Below are 18,794 nucleotides of genomic sequence, written 5' to 3'. Positions count from 1 at the left end.
GTATAGAAAATTTCTAGAAAACTAACTTTGTTTAGATTCAGTAAACATACGGATAACCATATATTGAGACTTAAGGCTACTGTAACATGTTACCATCATTAGGAAGTTGGCAATGGGATTTCTATGGTAACTTCTTCTGTGATAGCTATACTGTGCAAGTGCCAGCTGCTGCCAGGAGAAATAAATGGGAGGCAGGGCTTCAATGAATAAGATAGAGAACCAAGTAATGCATAGTATGGGAGGAGAGAAAACACAAACCATGAGGGAGGTGGAAAGGCAGGATGGAATCTGAAAGGGGTTCCTGGTATTTGAGAAAGGGTTAGACTTAAGCATATTTAGAAAAGGCTTAGAAGGCTTCACTGGCTAGCAGTGGTTCTCCAGAGGTTCAGGCAGGAGTTGTTGCCCCCCCCCCACCAACCTGCAAAGTAGGTGTTGTGCCATTGCCATAGCCCTGTGCCATCTTCGAACACTTTTCCTTTCTTGCTGCTCAATTGCCAGGTTTGTTTGTTTGTTTGTTTGTTTTTAATTAAACAAATCTGCTTTTGAAAGAAGTCAGAGCAGGATAAATTTTTGTACTGGATTTAATTATTGACTTGTAGAAATACAAAATTCTCACCAACATTTGCCTTAATTTAATGGTTTGGAACATTTTTATTTTCTTTGTTTTTTAGTTTTTTACCTTAATAATTTCCTAATATCTTTATATTAAAAAGTGGAAAGCCTAAGGAACGCTGCCAGTCCAATCTCCCTGCATTCTCTGTTTCTTATAAGAACATGAAGAAAAGTCCATCACAAGCCTCTTTGGATACCATGTCTATTGATAGCATGTTGTTGGAGGAACAGTATTTAGAGAGTGATGGAAGTGATAGCCACAGCTTTTTGGAGAAAGGTAAGTAAATGTCCAGTTTTTGGAGTTTAAAGTGATAGTGAATCAAATAATCTTCTGAGTTTTTCTCCTTGATTCCACTAGTTCTTAGTACTAGTTTTAGACTGTATGCAGAAAAAGAGAGAAAGATCTTATTTACATTTGTATATCTCAGAGGTATCGTTTTCAACGTCTTGGGAAACTGCCATTGTTGTGAAAATACTGTACATTACAGGCTGAGCCCATTGATTTGTAGGGTTGGTTTACCATATGGCTAATGAGATTCCACTTGACATTAGTGCCAGCATATCTAATTCCAGCCAAGCAGACTGGATCCTTAGAGTATTCCTCATAGATAATTGTTAATTATGACTAAATGCTGTTGGTGATTGCATGACTAATTTTTCCTTATATAAATGAGGTGTTTTATTATGAAAGATAGAGTTTGACTCGATATTCAGTATATATTAGTTTTATTGAATTTACTTTGCCATGTATATGTTTAATTATTATGAAAAAGTCATTTGAGAGCAAGATTTCAAAAATTAGCTTTCTGAGAATTTTTCTGCTGGAGACAGTACCTTATTTCAGTTTTACTGATTTCAGCAATTTGTATACTGCTTAATTTGACATTTCTAAATCGTATACAAGAAACTCAATACAATAAGATTAAAAATGAATTAAAACTATAAAATCAGAATTTAGTTAAAAAGCCTGTTGGATAAAAAAATTCCTGGGTGTTCCTTAGTGATGCACTTTGTGTGTTATCTCATTGCATAACTAAGTTGGGTTCATTAATTTTAGTTCTACTAAATATAAAATTTAGGTGGAGTAAAATTAGGTGGATGAGAGCTGCTTCCTGCAGTCTAAAATAAAAGACCATTCAAACACTGGGTGAATTGCTTGTGCGGTATTTTTGGAAGAGGCTGTAGGTAGATAATGGTTAGATGAACTGAATTTGAGCTGGTCAGTATGCCACATCCATAAAAGCTAGATAACGTACACAGCAGTATGTGTGTATCTGTAAATCCCCTTTTAAAATTTAGAAACCTAGTGACAACTGCATGAAGTATCTTTATAAAAATGTACAGTAAATGTAAACACATCTGTCTTTTTATGAATATATAAGCTATCTTGTCAAATAAACCATTGGAAAACACTCCTGATGAAAACACAGTGATGGAAAACTATGGCGGATCATCTCCGGATGTCCTCAGCGCAGCTTCAGAGAGTGCTCAAGATGCTAGCGAAGAAGAAATGGTAATGGTCTCCCAATAAGGAGGATGTTTTCATAACATTTCTACTGGATGGGGTTGTTTGAGCAGATCTTTGGTCATGAGAACTGAAGCGTTGCTGTTTTGAAAATAGTGGGATGGTGGGGAAAGTATGCAAATGAGGGTGGCACAGCCTGGACAAAAAAATGGTCCTCGGTGAAATAGGGGAGAAGGCTACAGAGTTCACTCTGCTTTAGCAACTACATAAAAAGAAAGTTACAGTCATACCTTGGTAGTCGAAAAGAATCCGTTCTGGAAGTCTGTTTGACTTCCAAAACAGAAGCTCCTGCAGCCAATCAGAGGCTCCAGAAGCCCTGTTGGACATTTGGCTTCCAAAAATAGTTCACAAACTGGAACAGTCACTTCCGTGTTTGCGGCGTTCAGGAGCCAAAACGTTCGACAATGAAGCTGCTTGAAAACCAAGGTACAACTGTATATGTTGAATAATGTTTCCCCTAGCAATTTTGAAATTAGCAGACAGCCATGGAATCATACAAAAGGTTATGTAACTTTAACCTTTTGTGGCAGCCTCTTTAGTTTAACTACTCTATAGAGGGGCCAGTATTTCCTTAAAAAGTGGGAATGGGGCTTGTGGATTTAATTATCTACACACACTCCCAGAACAGTGCTTAGAGTAGGAAAATTCAATTGATATATTTATTTCTCATTATGCATAAATCATAAGCTTATGAACTAGCATAAGGTGAACAAATTGCTCCATATGTTTGAAAGCAAATAAATATATGAAGTCCTTCTTCTGCATGGATCTCATGAATGTGAATGGGCTTTTTGATGAGCTGCTGCCAAAATAGAGCTTTTGTGGGTTACGTTCACAATTATTCTGTTCTAATTATTTATTTTAAAACTCGTTCCACTGCAAAATGCTCAGAGCCGCCCACAATAAAATGGCAATGGTATTTCCTTTGAAAAGTGTTTAGAAACTCATTCTGGTTGAGAATACAGGTATCTAACTGGAGCCAGATAGTAGAGCAGGTGGTGCCCTTATTACAATTACACTGACATCCCATTAGAGTTCATGCCAGTTCAAAGTGCTGGTTATGACCTAAAATCCTAAAAGGATCAATTTATTTGAAAGATTGTCTTATTCCAGTATAAACCAACCTGTACATTAAGATCTGCGTGAGACCCTTTCAGTGATCCACCATCTGAGAGAGAGCCTTCTTAGTACTGTGCCCATGCTCCAAAGCATTCTTCCTAAAGAAAGCTGTCTGTTCCCTTCTTGGGCCTTCCATTGCCATGCAAAGACCTTTTTGTTTCAGAGGCCTACTGAGTTGATTATGTTATTTGTCCTGCAAAATACATGTTTTATTAGCTCGTGGTTCTTTAGTTCTCTTCTGTATTTTGACATGTGTGCTAGTTCATTGTTTTATCTGTAATGTTGTGAGCTACCTTGAGTATATCGTATGGAAAGGGAGGATATAAACTTCCCAAATTAACTAAAAATAATCTATCAGCCCAAATATTCAATCAGCATTCCTGAAATAAAACAACTGAAATTCATCCAAGCAACTATGACTAACAGATGTATCAGATATCACTAACACACAATAGCTATGTTCAACTTGGAGCAGATGTAAGTAGTTTTATACTCAGTGCTATGAGTCAAAAGTTCCCAATGGGTTACAGAACCTACTCTAACTGAAATTGGTTTTTATTTCCCTTCTGTTACTTCGACTATGTGATTCTTTGAGTCTGGACATTTGTTGGGGTGGGGTGGGGAGGTCAACATAATATGAGCTTTCCCAGATGAGTTACTAATTGTATTTTCATTTTGTTGACAGATGTCTGTTGTGGTTTTTAAAATATTTGGTGTTAATGGTGAAATTGACATCAGAGGTAATGACACAGATGTATGCCTTCAGGTAAACCAGGTTGTACCAAATCAGTTGGGCAATATCAGTGTTCGACATTACCTTTGCAACCGAACAGCAGGTAAGAACTAATTTAATATAAAAAGGCATTTTTGGTGCTTTCACACTAGTGAAAATGTCTTAAGGATTCTGTTTTGTTGGTTTTAGTATGTTATGAAATAGCCTACAGATTTGGACAACTAAAGACTTTAAAGGGACTTGAAAATTGTTTACCTTTAGTGGATTTGTAGGTGTGTCTGTGTACTCTTCTGGAATTATCTGAAGAAAGGCCAGAACCTAGATCCCCCCCACCCCACCCCCACTCAGACTTCTCTAACCGCAATAAATGGTTATCTGTATTCAGTTAGGTACTAGCATACAGTGGAATCCCATGTGGCGCAGGTGGGACTATCACCCATGCAATGGCACTTCAGCTTCCTGTACCTTCCCGTCTTTCACATGACCCCTAAATCTGCTTTGAAGTGTTCTGTACCTCTGCAGAGCAGATTTTGAAGGCATGCAGTGGGGCTGCAGGGGATAGAAAAAGTCTCGATCAGCAAGAATAAGTCTATTCCATTCATTCGTGGACAACATTGGATACAGCCCATAGATTATACTGCAGGATTTATTTTATACTTTGTTGCTTATTCAGTACATCTGAAATATCATTAAAAGGAAGACATGCTATGAAGTTTGTGAAATTAATTTGTAAAATAGGCATTTGAGAGGAAATTATGAATACTTCCTTTATCTGATTACACTCCCTTTGACTGTAAAGATTATGGAAGCAGTTTCCATCCTTTTATAGATTTTTAAATCAAAATACCTAATACAAGTTAGCTGTCTAGTAGATGACATAGCCCCATTATATTTTGTGTTGTTTCAAAGTAGTCAGTGTTTACATCATGTTGGAGGATGGACTATAAAAAAGAGACATTTAATGTCATGTAAAACTGGATTACCTGATTCTGTACTGGTTTTATAACAGGTTCAGATCCTAAGACTGTGACTGGGCCAGTTAAATCAACTCCTGAAATCAGACTGAGATGGGAAAGTGGACCCAGTGCTATAATACATTCATTGCTATCAGAAAAAAATGGGTTTCTACAATGTCACGTGGAAGGCTTGAGTGCTGATTTCCTAATGTCTTCACTTATGAACATTCAACGTTTTTTGGAAGATGAAATGGTTGCAGAAGTGATGCCTATGAATATAAAAATTTCTAATACAAGGATCAACTTAAAAGTATGTAAATTTTGGAGTCAGATTGATGTCAGAGTAAATATTGATAATTCGGGATTGAGGGAAAGCATTGCTTAAAATAAATAAAGCTTAAATTAACAGCTCCTGTTAGGTACTAGTCAATAGCTTTAAAGTTATTAAATGATGTGATGTTTTCAAACAAGCACTATTGAGTAAAATTTGGCTTCATAGAAAGCTATTCTAACATTAGTGCTCTATATTGCCTTCAGCTATACTGCCAGATTAGATGACGTAAAATTCAATGTTCTGCCTTGTTTTAGAGATATTTAGTTGGATGTTTCGAAGCATATTCTCATGAACTCTTTGCAGTATAAAGAGTCTCAGAGTTCATCTGTCAGAAACTTCCTTGTGAAAGAGGATAGTAGGGCATGCAGAAGCAGCCATTCCTCAGTGGCAAGCAAAGTCTCTCTGTCTGTCTCTGTTTGATGCTTTTGGGAGTTCCGCCATTGACTCAAATATCACAGAGAACTTTACAGTCTGCTTGAATTTAATGTGATATATTTTTTAAAATATGCTCATTTCACTTATATTTTCTAGGATGACAGCCCACGTGACAGTCTAACTGCTCCTGAACCAGCCCCCGTAACGCTGAATATTGACCTCCTTATGGTGGAGAGGAAAGATGATGGTTCATTTTGCATCAGAGGTCTGCCTGCCTGCCTTTATTTTACCAAATTATTATTCTTAGTGTTTTTACCCACCTTGGAAATATTTGTATTGAAAGTGGGATAAAACTCATAAGAAAATAGAAATAAATACTATAGTCTAATATCGTCATGGGAAAAAATCATGTGTTGCACAATCTAGTCCAAGCCTCTACCATTTTTGATGTTGGCATCTGTCTGTCTTGAGAGACAATGGAGCGCACCTCCAGGGGTGAAGTCAAACCGTTGCGTTAGCAACACTGAAGTGACCTCCCTGGGGCACAAGCCTCGGCAGTGTGTTTGGAGGTCCTGGGCTGCCCAGACAAGAAGACCCCCATCACAGCTTCGCTGATGGTGGTCCAAAGGAAAGCAGAGCAATATGTTGGCACCAGCTTGGTTGCTGGAGTTGCTGGAAGGAGGCGTAAAAGGTGCCATCCAATCAACTTGGGGACTCCACTCTGGATTTGTGTAGGGTTTACTCCTTAGCCCTTTATTCTCCTGAAGGTATCCCGTAAGGCAGCGAAGGTTTAGATCAGAGTTTTCTTTCTGCTGGATGTGCCACCTTCCCAGGTTGACAAGGCCCATCTGCCCCTCCCATTTGGGCTATATAAGGGGGGCGGGAATGCAGGTAGTTCAATAAAACATTTAAACTATGGAGAATGCTAAAATACTAAACTGTAAGTTCAACTGTTTAATGTTGAAGAACATCTGATTTTTCCAATTCATGGAATGAGGCAAGGATGATATTTATTCATAACAAAAATAAACATCATTTTTTATCATATAGATTGATATCATTGATGAATCATGACTAAGTTTTTACACTAATAGATTGAACCATATAGGTCAAAATCAGTCAAGCTTTATTAGTGGGTGAACAATCTTCAACAGTACAAGGAGGGTACTGAATTTTTAAAAATTATTATCCTGTTGTTGCTGCTTCCCTGATCACCATAAATATCAAGTGCAGAATTTACCAGCTTTTGTAATTTTGGACACTGAAATAGCATTAAATCAAACAGAAAGAAACTTTTAAATAAAGATTTTTGAAAATGCAACATAGGTGTAGTTTTCACTATAGGTGATATTAGCAGCCTCATTTAAATTTATAAAGGATTTAAGATGAAGATGCAAAAAACGAGCTTGAAACTAACATATGAAAGGATAATTAGTTACGCTTCCAAATATATCTCCAATGTCTGTTTGTAATGAGGGCCACAGATAATTTGGAAACTTATTCCTAGCCCCTATCTGGCTCAGAACTCGTAAGAAGTTGCTGATACTTAAGTGTCAAAGGATTAATTTAAATTCTGATATTTGATTTGGGAGTATGACATGTGAAGGCATAAATCTGTATTTAGCAAACTAACAGGAAGAAGTAAATGGTAAATCAAAGATGTGAACACTGACTCATTTCACTATCAATAATATTATGTGTTGGATGCAGTGAAATACTAAGGCAAAGGTTGTATTGAGTAGTAAGAGTTATAATTTACTTCATAAACAATAGAACTCCCTCCAATCCAGATATTTTGGAAAGTAAAAAATGAATGCCCCAAAAGACTGATGGGGTAAAGTAGTTAGCTACATCTATTAACACTACTGTAATATCATAACAACCACTAGACCAGTCTAGCTTATCCTTTTAAGGGTATCTTGTGGCTACACACCTGCCATTAGAACCATAAAGTCTATTCTTATAATGGCATCTCAGTTTAAGATGTTTGCTGAGATATAGTTATGTGAAGGTGTGATTGTACAGGTATGCACTTTTTGAAGGATTAGTTATTTACGAAAGCTCATGCTATACAGCTTTGTTTCATGGTACTTGATGCTTTTTAGCTGTAGATCATTAACTATTTAATATTTTTTTATATTGACACTGTACAATTTAAGTTACTGAGATAAATTGCTGTTGAGGTACAATCATTGGATACTATCAAGTGATTTCAATGTTTCTACTCAGTATGACTGATATTGCTATATATATATATATATATTCTGCCTTTTTCCTGATTCAAGGCAGCTTACAGATAAGAATGAGAACTGCTAAAACACAGAGAAAACAATGATTAAATAACAATTAAACACTGATCAACTTAAAATTATATACATATATAAAATCTATTGAAACCATACCAATAATTACAATAAAAACCAGCATGGCGCCATCCTTTTAATTAAGAGCAGCCAGTTCCCAAATGCCTGTTGGGGAAAAAAAAACCTCTTCACTAGCCAGCGGAAGAACGAGGGAGCCAGTCTAACTTTTCCAGGGAGGGAGTTTCAAATTCTGAGAGCAGCCACGGAGAAGGCTCCCTCCTGTGTTCCTACCAAGTGTCCCTCAGCAGGGGAAGGACGTCAAAACCTGGGCTGGAATGCAAGTCTTTCAGATAGCTTGGACTTAAACTGTGTAGGACTTTATAGGTCATAACCAGCGCTTTGATTTGTGCCCAGAAATAGACTGGTAGTAGTGGAGCTGTTACTGTTGGGTATCACCCATTTTAATTATTATTTATTTTTAACAGATAACCGAACACCTAGCAGTGATGTTCCAAAGACTAAGACAAGTAATGATACAAGAGAACAAACTGCTGAAGTTGATGCGCACAAAAAACAGAATTGTCTGTCTCAAGCTACACAAACATCTCCAGAAATTAGCAGGTCTCTTAAACCTTTTAGGAATTTATCTGATTCGATCAAGGAGCAGGTAACCATAAAACTACAGAACATTTCATTGTGCAGGTCTCTTGACAAAAATTGTATGTTTTAGCATGATTTTTTCCTTCTGCTCAAGGCCATACCTTTTCAAACTATTCCCCCATCAAAATGAACTTTACAAAGCATTTTGAAAGAGGGACATGAAGTAATTCTAGATAACTAATACCTTTGGTTCAAACTCATGAAAATTTGTTCTTGTTTTTTGTTAAGAACGCATTATTTGGGGGGGAAATTGTTAAGAGGAGTCTAAAATTGTTAAGAGGAGGAGTCCCACCTTAGATCAAATCTATGCTGCAAGGTGCCATAAGAAAGCGGCAGAGATAGCGCAGGATAGTACGCACCCCGGAAATGATCTCTTTCAGCTTCTCCCTTCTGGAAGAAGGTATAGTGTTATAAAGGCCAGGACTAGCCGCCTGAGAAAGTTTCTACGCAAATGCAATTCTGGTTCTAAACGCAGCATAAGGGGTCTCTATAGTATAGTGTATTTTAAAATGGGGTTTCAGAGTTTTTAGGGGTTTTTGAATGTTTTATGTAGTTTTTCAATTTCGTTGTTCTGCATGGGACAATGACAATAAAGATATCGTATCGTATCGTATAGTATATAACACTATTAAATTCTTAATTTCTACTTTATTATTCCAGCTGATTGAAGAAAATGAATGTCTTAAACAAGAACTAGCCAAAGCTAAGACAGCTCTTGCTGAAGCTCACTTGGAAAAAGACACCCTGCTTCATCAAATGAAAATGATGAATACTGAAAATAAATGACAGAAGACTCTATAATGTTGCACTGGAACAAAAAGGGATACATTTTAGACTGTTTTTGGAACCTGAGCTCTGAACAAAATTTCTGCAGAATAATCAGTTCTGTCAACATCTTCAAAGAATTAGGATGTGCTTCTCTTTAGCCTGAATTTAAGATGCAGTGATGCAGGGAAAATCAATTTCTATTATATGTTACTAATTTGTTTAATAGGTGGTGGCATGAATAAAATGTACCATGTGTCATTGTTAGGCTATCTTCATTTGTGAAGATAAAGTTCTGTTATTGGTAGAAGAAAAGTACTATTCAAGGGAGATTAAATTTGCACTATTAACTGTAGGTGGGCACAACATGGTCCATCGTAGCTAACTAATACTGAAGTAATCATCCAGAGACTGGGCCCAATACCAACAGAACTTGCCTGGGACTGCGCACCCCCTTTATGCCTACATTATCAGCTGTGTTAATGTGTTGAAACCACTCTTGGAAAGGTGTGACCCAAGAAAATGAGGAAACACTCCAACTGTGCTGGAACCATGCTAATGTTTGGTTTCTTTTTATCCAGTATTTGTGACCATTGTACAGTGAAGAATATTGGAGTGGTGCTTGGTCAGCTGATCTGTCACTAATTAATGATTAGACCAGGGCTCTTCAGAGATGATCACTGGTCATTTGTAGGAACATTCCTTACTTAAACCTTTTAACAGATTGGTTTTTTTTTTTGTAAAAATGTAATCTAACTGTATATTAATGCACTTGGGAGGGGGAAAATTGAATAACTGCCCTCTTGGACTTGTGAAATTCCATTAAAAATGTAAAATGCATTATAAACTATGGGCTACTTGTAAAAATTTAAATTCTAGTTTTCAGCTGAAAACTGCTGCAAATATATAAATAAAAAGCACAGACTTGTGCAGGAGGTTCTAAGTTTTTAAAATAATGAAGACTACACCCAATAGGACAATTCACTTTGGATAGACCTTTCTGAATCATTTTGTTGAAAACATTGTCTGGTATTTGTTTCATCTGAATTATACAATGTTTTACGGAATTGGGAAATACCTTGTTTTTAAAAGTGCAAACCAGATTCCTAATATCTACAGTTCTGTGGTTGGAGTTTTATGTGTGTGGGAAAGTGAAGAACTGGCTTGAGTGGAAGTGTCTTTAATTAATTGTTTCTCCTGACAGCAAAAATGGGAGCGTGTATATATACTTTCCATTTTGCTGGTTCAGCTTCCAGCTTCCTCTCATAAGGTCAGCTGCAGTGATGATATTGTGGTTGAAATGAGATAACACTTTTCCAAAAAAGATCTTGTCATTTTTAATAATTTCTTATCTCTAACTTGAAGTGTCATATGTAGTACACTCTGGGATTGCATTTGTACTCAGTACACCACATCATCTCAGTCATCTGGTCAATTCTGAAGAACCCCAGCTCTCTTCTTGTGTCATTCCCAGTAGATGATTCTGCATTAAGTAGCAAAAGTCTTTAAACAGATGATCTTACAGTTTGTATTATTACATTTCATCCAGTTCCTGTAACTCCAGACAGTGAGATCATTTGGTCCATCCATGTTATCTTTCAGTATTTAATTTGTACAAAAAATATTTTTATATTGACATCATCAGTGCATTATCTAAGTTCCAGTTAAACAAATTGATTTAGTTGAGGAGTTTCACTGCCTCCTAAATATGAAGCCTTGCTTTCTGGAAATACTTTGATGCCCTTCGAATTAGGCTTTAGCCATATGCTTTACTAAACATTTTTTTATAAAAAAGATTCCCAAGGAACATTCATTGTTGCTTCAATTACAGCAAGCTGAAAGACTTCGAGGGAGCACCAGCTCCATCTAGTGAGAACTCTGTGAACCTTCCTCTTGGGTTTGGAAATTGGAAATGCATTTTTAGTTTAGTTTGAAGGGTAAACTGTTATAGTTAGTCTTTATGAGGGTTTTACGAATGTAAAACCTACATCGACCAGAATTTCAGCCTTATTACAAATTCTTTTTTATGTGAGTAAGTGATCTGATATTAACATAAATAGCACAGGAGGCTCAAATACAATTTAAATCTCACATATAAAAACAGTCCTTGGCTTTTGACCTATACAAAAACCATTCTGCTTCTCCCCTCACCCCAAATGAAATGTGAGATCAGCAGAGCCATTTTCGCAAGCAACTGTTAATGCTTTTATTCCAGAATATAGAATACAGCCACTAGTCGTTCAGTTTATTTTGAAATGTAAAAACTGATTTCAATATCATTTGGAAAATGGCATGCATGTATTGTCTTTGTTAAGTACACATGTCAAAGATGGGAAGAGAGGCATCTTTGGCGAAAACTCCAAACCTAAACATAGTAACACTTTTTGAAAACCAGCTCTTCCTATTTAGCCAACCCAATCCTCAAAACACCTTCCCCCTTCCTTCTAAATCAACTTACCAGGCATGACAGAAGGAACAGCAGCATTGCAGCCAGGATTACAGAGGGAAGGACAAAAATCAGATTTCAGCCCTGCCCCCTCGTTTCAGCAATAGCAGTAACCCATGAAAACAGAACTCCCAAAGGTCATCTTGATCATGCTTGCAATGTGCCCGAGAGGAAGGAAAGGGAGATCAAGGGAAATGGAGGGGGCAAGAAGGTAAGGTAAGAATTGTGGGTCTTGTGTAGCATATGGTTTATTAGAGGTGAGCTTTACTAGTTCCCCAAAGGTCATATCACAGCCCAGCATGGTTCACTGGCAGCTTAACCTTTGTGCCTAGTATTTTACAATAGTCTTAATCTCTCGTAGAATGTTGGAAAGGTTACGGTCATATAAAGTACCCATTATAGTACCTGCAAAAAAACCCAACTGATTTTATCTGAGCCACCTCGTTGGAAACACAAAACAAACAAACAGAAAAATGTTGCTATCTTTGTGGACAGACAAGCCCTACAGGTGTACAACAAGAAGCTAAAAGTAGAGGAAGAGTCAGAGCATTGGTAGGTACTAATAACAGATTCAGCATCAAGAGTACGGTAATAGGCAGAAAGCAGGCTGCAAGGGAATAATAGATAGCAAGGTCCAACGAATGCTCTGCTAGACCATGGACAGCTCCAGGATAGCAGATGACACACTTTGCATTTTAAAGAAACAAACATGATACATGAAGTAGTGTTCATAATGTCACTTAAGCACTTAAGTCACACTTGTCTTTTCAGCTTGTTCACTCACTACTTCTAGATAAAAAAACCTTGGAGCTAAAATAGAAACAAAACCTTACCTAAGAAGAGTTAATAGCAAAGTCAGGGACAGATTTAATACAAGGTGCCACTGCTGTTGTTCTGTGAACTTGGAAACCAAAGAGTGTATTTGGAATGACCCTAAGGAATTCCTGATTCCAACTGATTGACAGAAATTGTAAACCTGTTGCCCAAATTATATACAAGTTGTATTCTGGTTAACCTTTGGTTGAAGGAGATCAATCATATAGTCATCTAGGAAACTGTTCCCTAATAGTCTCTGAGGTGGGGAAAAGGAACTGGTATAATGAACCTAAAGACTCAGCTATACAGCTGCAAATATAAGGTTTTAAGCGTGTTTTAAGCGCATTATAGACACTAGACTGGATGTCAATAGTACACTTATGTCAAATTCAATGTATTTTTCAAAATGTTTGTTTAAAAAGCATTTTCACAGTGTTTTTTATATGTATCGAGATTCTACCTAAGAGGGGCTATGGACAGAGGAAAATACACATCCTCAAGCAGGTTCTGAAAACTTGCTATTTGAAAAAACTTTCTTGGTCAGAATCTGCATGTAACCCATTTTTAGCATACCCTCACTGGGGGTCAGGGATTTAAAGTTAGAGGTCTAATGGTAGAATACACAGAAGTCATTCAAAGTTTCCCAGTGAGTTGTAAAGCTTTTACACAAAATCTTTACAGAAAAATCTACTGGTTTATACCCAACTGTACAGAAATCGTTCAAGGCACTATATTAAGACTGATAGTTTTCTATTCAATCTAAAGTTAGATCAAAATTCTGTTGAACCCTTATCAGTAATGTCTGATAAGTTTATCACCACAAATATAGAGAACCAAGTTGAATGTTTCCAAATACTTTTCACTGAAAACTCTAAAAGTAGCGGTAACCTATAGAATGAAGAGAGCTGCTTCAATTCTTCTTCTAGTTTTCAAATACATTTAAGCCTATTTGACATCAGAGGTTTTGCCAGTCATTACAGTGTTGAGATTTCTTGAGATGAAGCATGAGAAAAGCTTTTTGCTGATGAAAAGGGAGGAACTTAAAGGGGCTCTTCATAAATTGCATATTACTGTTGTGGGATCATACATCAGTGGCTGAGTCACTACATTTTAAGTGCCAATCAGGAAGCAACATGGAAGGATTAAGGTACTTATATAACTCTCATGATTTTCTATGCCAGGAACTGCCAGCTGCTGCATGTTCAGCTGTTCTGAGAGGGAAGGAGGAGGTGCAATGAACCATGTTGTTTACAGTGGAAGAGTTTAAAAGGGTCATAGGCAAGAGTTGCCTTGACTTGTGGGACTTCTAATATGTCATTCTGCTGAGAAACAGAAAAAGAGCTTTCATATTTTAAACTTATTAATCTTTTTCTGGAATAGGTACGTTAGGGAAGTCATGGGGGTATAGATTTTGTTCTACGTGTATCTTTCATTTTACAAAAAGCAAGTGAATAGAACTTGAAAATAATCTCAGAACATGTTACATCTTTTATGAATTGCCCTCTGAAACCTTAATATGCTCATTCTGCAATACTGTTTGGTAAACATGTAATTTAATTGGAGCTGATCCAGCATATTATGTAGACCGTATTTCCAAGACAGCCTTGCTGTGCAAGGATAATTTCAAGGTTTTGACATGAGAATGGCAGCTCCTGAAAACCCAGATTTGAGGAGGCACATACTAATACTGGCATTGTGGTGTGTGTGTGTGTCTATAATCTGAGCAGATTCTAATAAAAACATGATGTGCCATTTCTGAGCAAAATAGATCAAAATAGAAGAGACCACTCATACATCCACGTCCTAAGCATTTTTTTAGTCTCAGTACAAGCTTGAAGCACAGTCCCCATTCCCCACACATAGTACTATCCCATCTCATACATGCAATGCATGAGTCATGAAAGAAAATGTTCTAATTTCATTCTAAATTTACTTTTTCTACATTTTTAAAATTACACAGGACTTTTCTATCATCAGAGCTCAAGCATGGTATCTGCCCATCTATCTCTGGGTCCTGGTACAATGCATCCTTCTCAGCCATCCACTTAGGTTGAGCATTGGAAACATCTAGCTGCAAAAACAACATATAGTAGAACGTTGGAAGTCTATTCACCCTCAGCTCAGTTTATATCCTGTCCAGTATGTCATCTACTTCTGTAGAATGGGGGTACATTACCATTCACCTGCTTTCTGCACATCAGGCATAGCAGAAGAGACTTCAAATACTAGATAACCATCATATGCGCTCTCAGAAAGAAAAGGAGCTGCTGCTAGCCTACAGGTGAAACTCAAAAAATTAGAATATTGTGGAAAAGTTCATTTATTTCAGTAATTCAACTTAAAAGGTAAAACTAATATATGAGATAGACTCATGACTTGCAAAGCGAGATATGTCAAGCCTTTATTTGTTATAATTGTGATGTTTATGGCGTACAGCTGATGAAAACCTCTAATTAACAATCTCAGAAAATTAGAATATTAAATGAAATCAGCAAAACGAGGACTGCAAATAGAGCAATATTGGACCTCTGAGAAGTAGAAGCATGCACATGTACTCAGTAGTTGGTTTGGGCCCCTTTTGCATCAATTACTGCCTCAATGCGGCGTGGCATGGATGCTATCAGCCTGTGGCACTGCTGAGGTGTTATGGAAGACCATGAAGCTTCAATAGCAGCCTTCAGCTCTTCTGCATTGCTTGGTCTCATGTCTCTCATCTTTCTCTTGGCAATGCCCCATAGATTCTCTTGGTTTCCAAATGAGATGTAGACGTAGCTGTCTACCAGGAGATTTTGGAGCACTTGAACCAGGTTTTGGTACTTTTGGCAGTGTGGGCAGGTGCCAAAGTCCTACTGGAAAATGAAATCAGCATCCCCATAAAGCTCGTCTGTGGAAGGAAGCATGAAGTGCTCCAAAATCTCCCTTACTCAGTATTGTCTACTAGGGCTGTGCAACTGCTTCATCAGAATCCTGAGGTGACTGTGTACAGACCCAAGTGGGGCATGCTTAAAGTCATCCAAAATAAATACCCCCCCACCAAAGCTCTTTGGAGATTGTTTTTTGTTTTTTTAAAGTCAGCCCATCTATAAAACGATAGAAAAAAATATGAACAACATAATGTAAGTGCCAGGATGGGGGAGAGGAAGGAAGGAAAGGAACTGGATCTTGATCATTGGGAGAATCTCACCCAACACACTCCAATCACAGTGCTTGGAGGGAATGGATATAGCGTACTGGTAAGGTAAAGGCTCGCCTCTCCAAAAGGGTATGGAAGAATATGATGCTAATAACCAATACCAAGATGATGGTCTACCTACCAGGCTTGCATGATGGGCACGCTGCTTTAAGGTAGTGATACGTAGGCAACTTTAAAAATCTAGGAATGTTTTAGACGTTATTAACTAGGAAGGCTAAACCTTTACAGATTAAAACAAAAGAAAGATTAGGGGAAATTAAGAAGAATTTATAATAAATTTGATTTTAAAAGTTGTGTTAAATATTTAAAGATGTACTAAAATCTGACCCCATTGCAATAGCCTGATATACATAATGCAAGTTCCACTCTCCAGCATAATGACTCTACAGAGTGAAGCAAGAGATATAATTCAATTCAGACAATTAATTAAAAATATTAAGTTTCTTCCCTTTGAGGAGCCAATAAAAATGAAACGGAAGTACATAAGCTACCATACTACACAGATGTAGATAATTATGTATATTATTACTGGCTGAGAAGAAACCACCTGCAGCAGGATAGCTAATTTTTTTTATTAAAATAACTCCTCCTCTAATACTCACCAGGTTAGTGGACTTGGCTGTAGTAGTGGAAGTGCCCTGCGAACTTGCACCTCTTAAAAGAGACTGGGGAGGGGAACCAGGCAACCCGTATTTTAAGACTGGGAATCTCTGGATTCCATAATATTCCCACCGTGGATTCAAAGGTGCCATTTTCGTAACAGCCCTACCCAGTGGGTTTAGAGAGGCAAATCTGCTTTGATTAGCGGGTGAGGTGTGCGGTGTGAGGACACCCTTTTAAAAAGTGTGGGCGCACCGACAGCAAACGGGAATACCGTGATTGCTGCTGCTGGAATGCTCTCTATGGGTCGCCTCCGCTCTGGAGAACCCCAAGTTCCCCCATATATATCTCCCCTCCCTTTCCCAGCTCCCCTTCTCCCAATGGGCAATCCTGGCCTGCCTCGTCACTCCCGTCGCAATGTGGGGTGGGGGGGGGGAGGAAGCGGGCGGCCCAGCTTCCTCCTTCGAAATGTTGTTTTCCTACTTCTATTTCCCCACCCTGACGGGACTACACCGCGGCCTCACCCCACCACCTCACCCTCCCAGCTCCTCCCTTTTCCACTCCCTCCCTCCCTCCGTCCCTAACGCTATTCCTGCGTGAGGGTGGGTGAGCGCGCGCCACAGCCACGGCGCGCGCGCGCAGCTCCTCGTCCCCCCCCCCTTTTCGGGCAGCCGTTATCGATCGAGTCGCGCGCGCGTATGTATATGTGTGCGCGCGCGACACCGCAGTGGAGCGCGAGACGAGCTCCTGTTACAGTTGCTGCCGCTATTTGGGCGGGCTGGACAGCTAAGGGAGGGCAGCAGAATCCCTCAACGCAGCGGGAACCGGAGCAAGGGCACGCGACCGGGAGCCAGATAGGGGAGGGAGGGGGGAGACCCACATAGTCTGCCAGCCATTCAGAAGCGGAGAACTCTTGTCTCCTCAGCAACGGGCCTGGGTGGCCAAGACTGCGTCTCCCCTTATTTCGCGCCCTGCTGGTCGTTAAGATCTCCCTCACTCTTCACCCGCTTCAGCCTGGCACGAGAGCTCTGAGCACTCTCTCTCTCTCTCTCTCCCCGCTTCACCAAACTAGAATTTGGGCAGAGGGTGGGGGGAAGAGTCTTTCTTCCTCTGCGCCCCCCCTCCCTCTATTTTTCTTCCACACTCCACCCAGAAATGATCTGCTGAAAATAGGAGGAGGTGATTTTCCCCCTCCCAACCACTGCTCCTGCTGCTCCTTTTTCTGCTGTGTTCTTGTGAAGGCTTCAGGAACATCCCTAAATCGCTCAGTCTGACAGGCGAGCAGGGAAATTATTTTTTGTGGAGAAGGGTCCATTTTTGGGTGGGGAGGGGGGAATAACTTACACGGCGTTTTGGGGGTGGTCTTGTGTGAAGGTTCTCTGATGATTCCCGACCATGGGGAAGGACCAGGAACTGCTGGAAGCTGCTCGCACTGGGAATGTGGCTTTGGTGGAAAAACTCTTGGCTGGCAGGAAAGGAGGGCTCCTGGGCAGTGGATCTGGACCTATTCCTTTATCCAACTTGCTGAGGTAGGGATATGGTTTCCCAGCAGGTACTGGGGATAGTAACCTCCTCCTCCTCCTCCCCTTCATCATCATCATCATCACCACAACCACCGCCACCCTCATTCTTGCTGTATTATAGTAACTATAAAATATGTCTTTCTTCTGAGTATGAACAGCTGAGGGAGAGGTGTGTGTCCTATATGAGTTTAAAAGCAACTGGCCATGATGTTATTGACATACAGTAGTAACATTTGCATTTATCTCCTTCAGTGAATAGGTAGGAACTTGCATTGGCTTCATTACTTGTACTGGGGCAGAACTTTGGAATATATTGGACAACTTGATGTGTACATGCACATTATTTCTCTCAGGTTTTCTTTTTTCATCTGGATAATAAAAAATTAGTTCATTTGGTAATTAAAGGCATACTTGCATATTTGTAACTATATAGCAAATAGCCTTCCTCCATTGCCTTATGCTTACTGCCGTCATTTGCAACAGAAATTAGTCATGTGTCTCATTAATAGGACTATACTGTTAAGAAATTTGAACTTCCTGGTGAGAGGTCAGCTACAAGCAATAGGTGCAAAATGTATGCAGTCAGTGATTAACATTTTCAGAACTATATGAGACTAGGTTATTAGGCATTTCCAGGTGGAAGGGGCCAATTTCTAATCCTGAAAGAGCTTATACAATGTGTGGGATAACATTTAATGTAAAGCATGAATGGTACAGTATCAGTACAGTATCTGCAGGTGAGAAGAACATATTTTTTTTACAGGTATTTGACTTTAGTCAAATAAAAGAAGGTCTGCAGCACACAGTTCTCTGTTACGGCAGACACAAGTGCAG

At 38.9% G+C, this 18,794-nt stretch overlaps 2 protein-coding genes and 1 long non-coding RNA gene across 11 annotated transcripts in view; 2 read left to right on the top strand and 1 right to left on the bottom strand.

Annotated features, from left to right (window-relative positions):
- The window catches only part of BLTP3B (bridge-like lipid transfer protein family member 3B), a 33,851-nt gene extending 23,539 nt beyond the window's left edge, over window positions 1-10,312 (top strand). Inside the window, exons 15-21 of one of the 2 annotated variants that reach the window (XR_014502353.1) lie at window positions 772-889; window positions 1,995-2,125; window positions 3,942-4,092; window positions 4,999-5,255; window positions 5,811-5,919; window positions 8,443-8,624; window positions 9,278-10,312. Coding sequence is in view for 1 of the 2 variants with exons in the window: in XM_083400484.1 (XP_083256610.1) it covers window positions 714-889; window positions 1,995-2,125; window positions 3,942-4,092; window positions 4,999-5,255; window positions 5,811-5,919; window positions 8,443-8,624; window positions 9,278-9,403 (1,132 nt within the window). In the remaining variant the exon portion in view is untranslated. Of the gene's footprint in view, window positions 1-713; window positions 890-1,994; window positions 2,126-3,941; window positions 4,093-4,998; window positions 5,256-5,810; window positions 5,920-8,442; window positions 8,625-9,277 lie in introns of both variants that reach the window. The other variant, XM_083400484.1, reaches the window with a different exon arrangement.
- Window positions 10,313-10,694: 382 nt separating this feature from the next.
- LOC310658536 lies at window positions 10,695-17,035 on the bottom strand. The gene is made up of 2 exons (XR_014502355.1): window positions 16,440-17,035; window positions 10,695-14,919 (listed from the first exon to the last, which is right to left on the bottom strand). It is a non-coding gene; the product is annotated as an uncharacterized lncRNA (long non-coding RNA).
- A 70-nt stretch (window positions 17,036-17,105) lies between these two features.
- Window positions 17,106-18,794, top strand: part of ANKS1B (ankyrin repeat and sterile alpha motif domain containing 1B) — a 318,652-nt gene continuing 316,963 nt past the window's right edge. For 5 of the 8 annotated variants that reach the window (XM_083400502.1, XM_083400497.1, XM_083400501.1 and 2 more), the window contains exon 1: window positions 17,106-17,966. In XM_083400502.1, the coding sequence (XP_083256628.1) occupies window positions 17,833-17,966 (134 nt within the window). In that variant the 5' untranslated portion in view covers window positions 17,106-17,832. The remainder of the gene's footprint in view (window positions 17,967-18,794) is intronic. The other 3 variants (XM_083400505.1, XM_083400503.1, XM_083400504.1) reach the window with 3 other exon arrangements.

Source organism: Podarcis tiliguerta, assembly GCF_965153285.1.
Source record: "Podarcis tiliguerta genome assembly, chromosome: 10".
Classification (NCBI taxonomy): Eukaryota; Metazoa; Chordata; class Lepidosauria; order Squamata; family Lacertidae; genus Podarcis; species Podarcis tiliguerta.
Note: the sequence above shows the minus strand (reverse complement) of the source record. Positions and strands in the feature narration are given on the sequence as shown.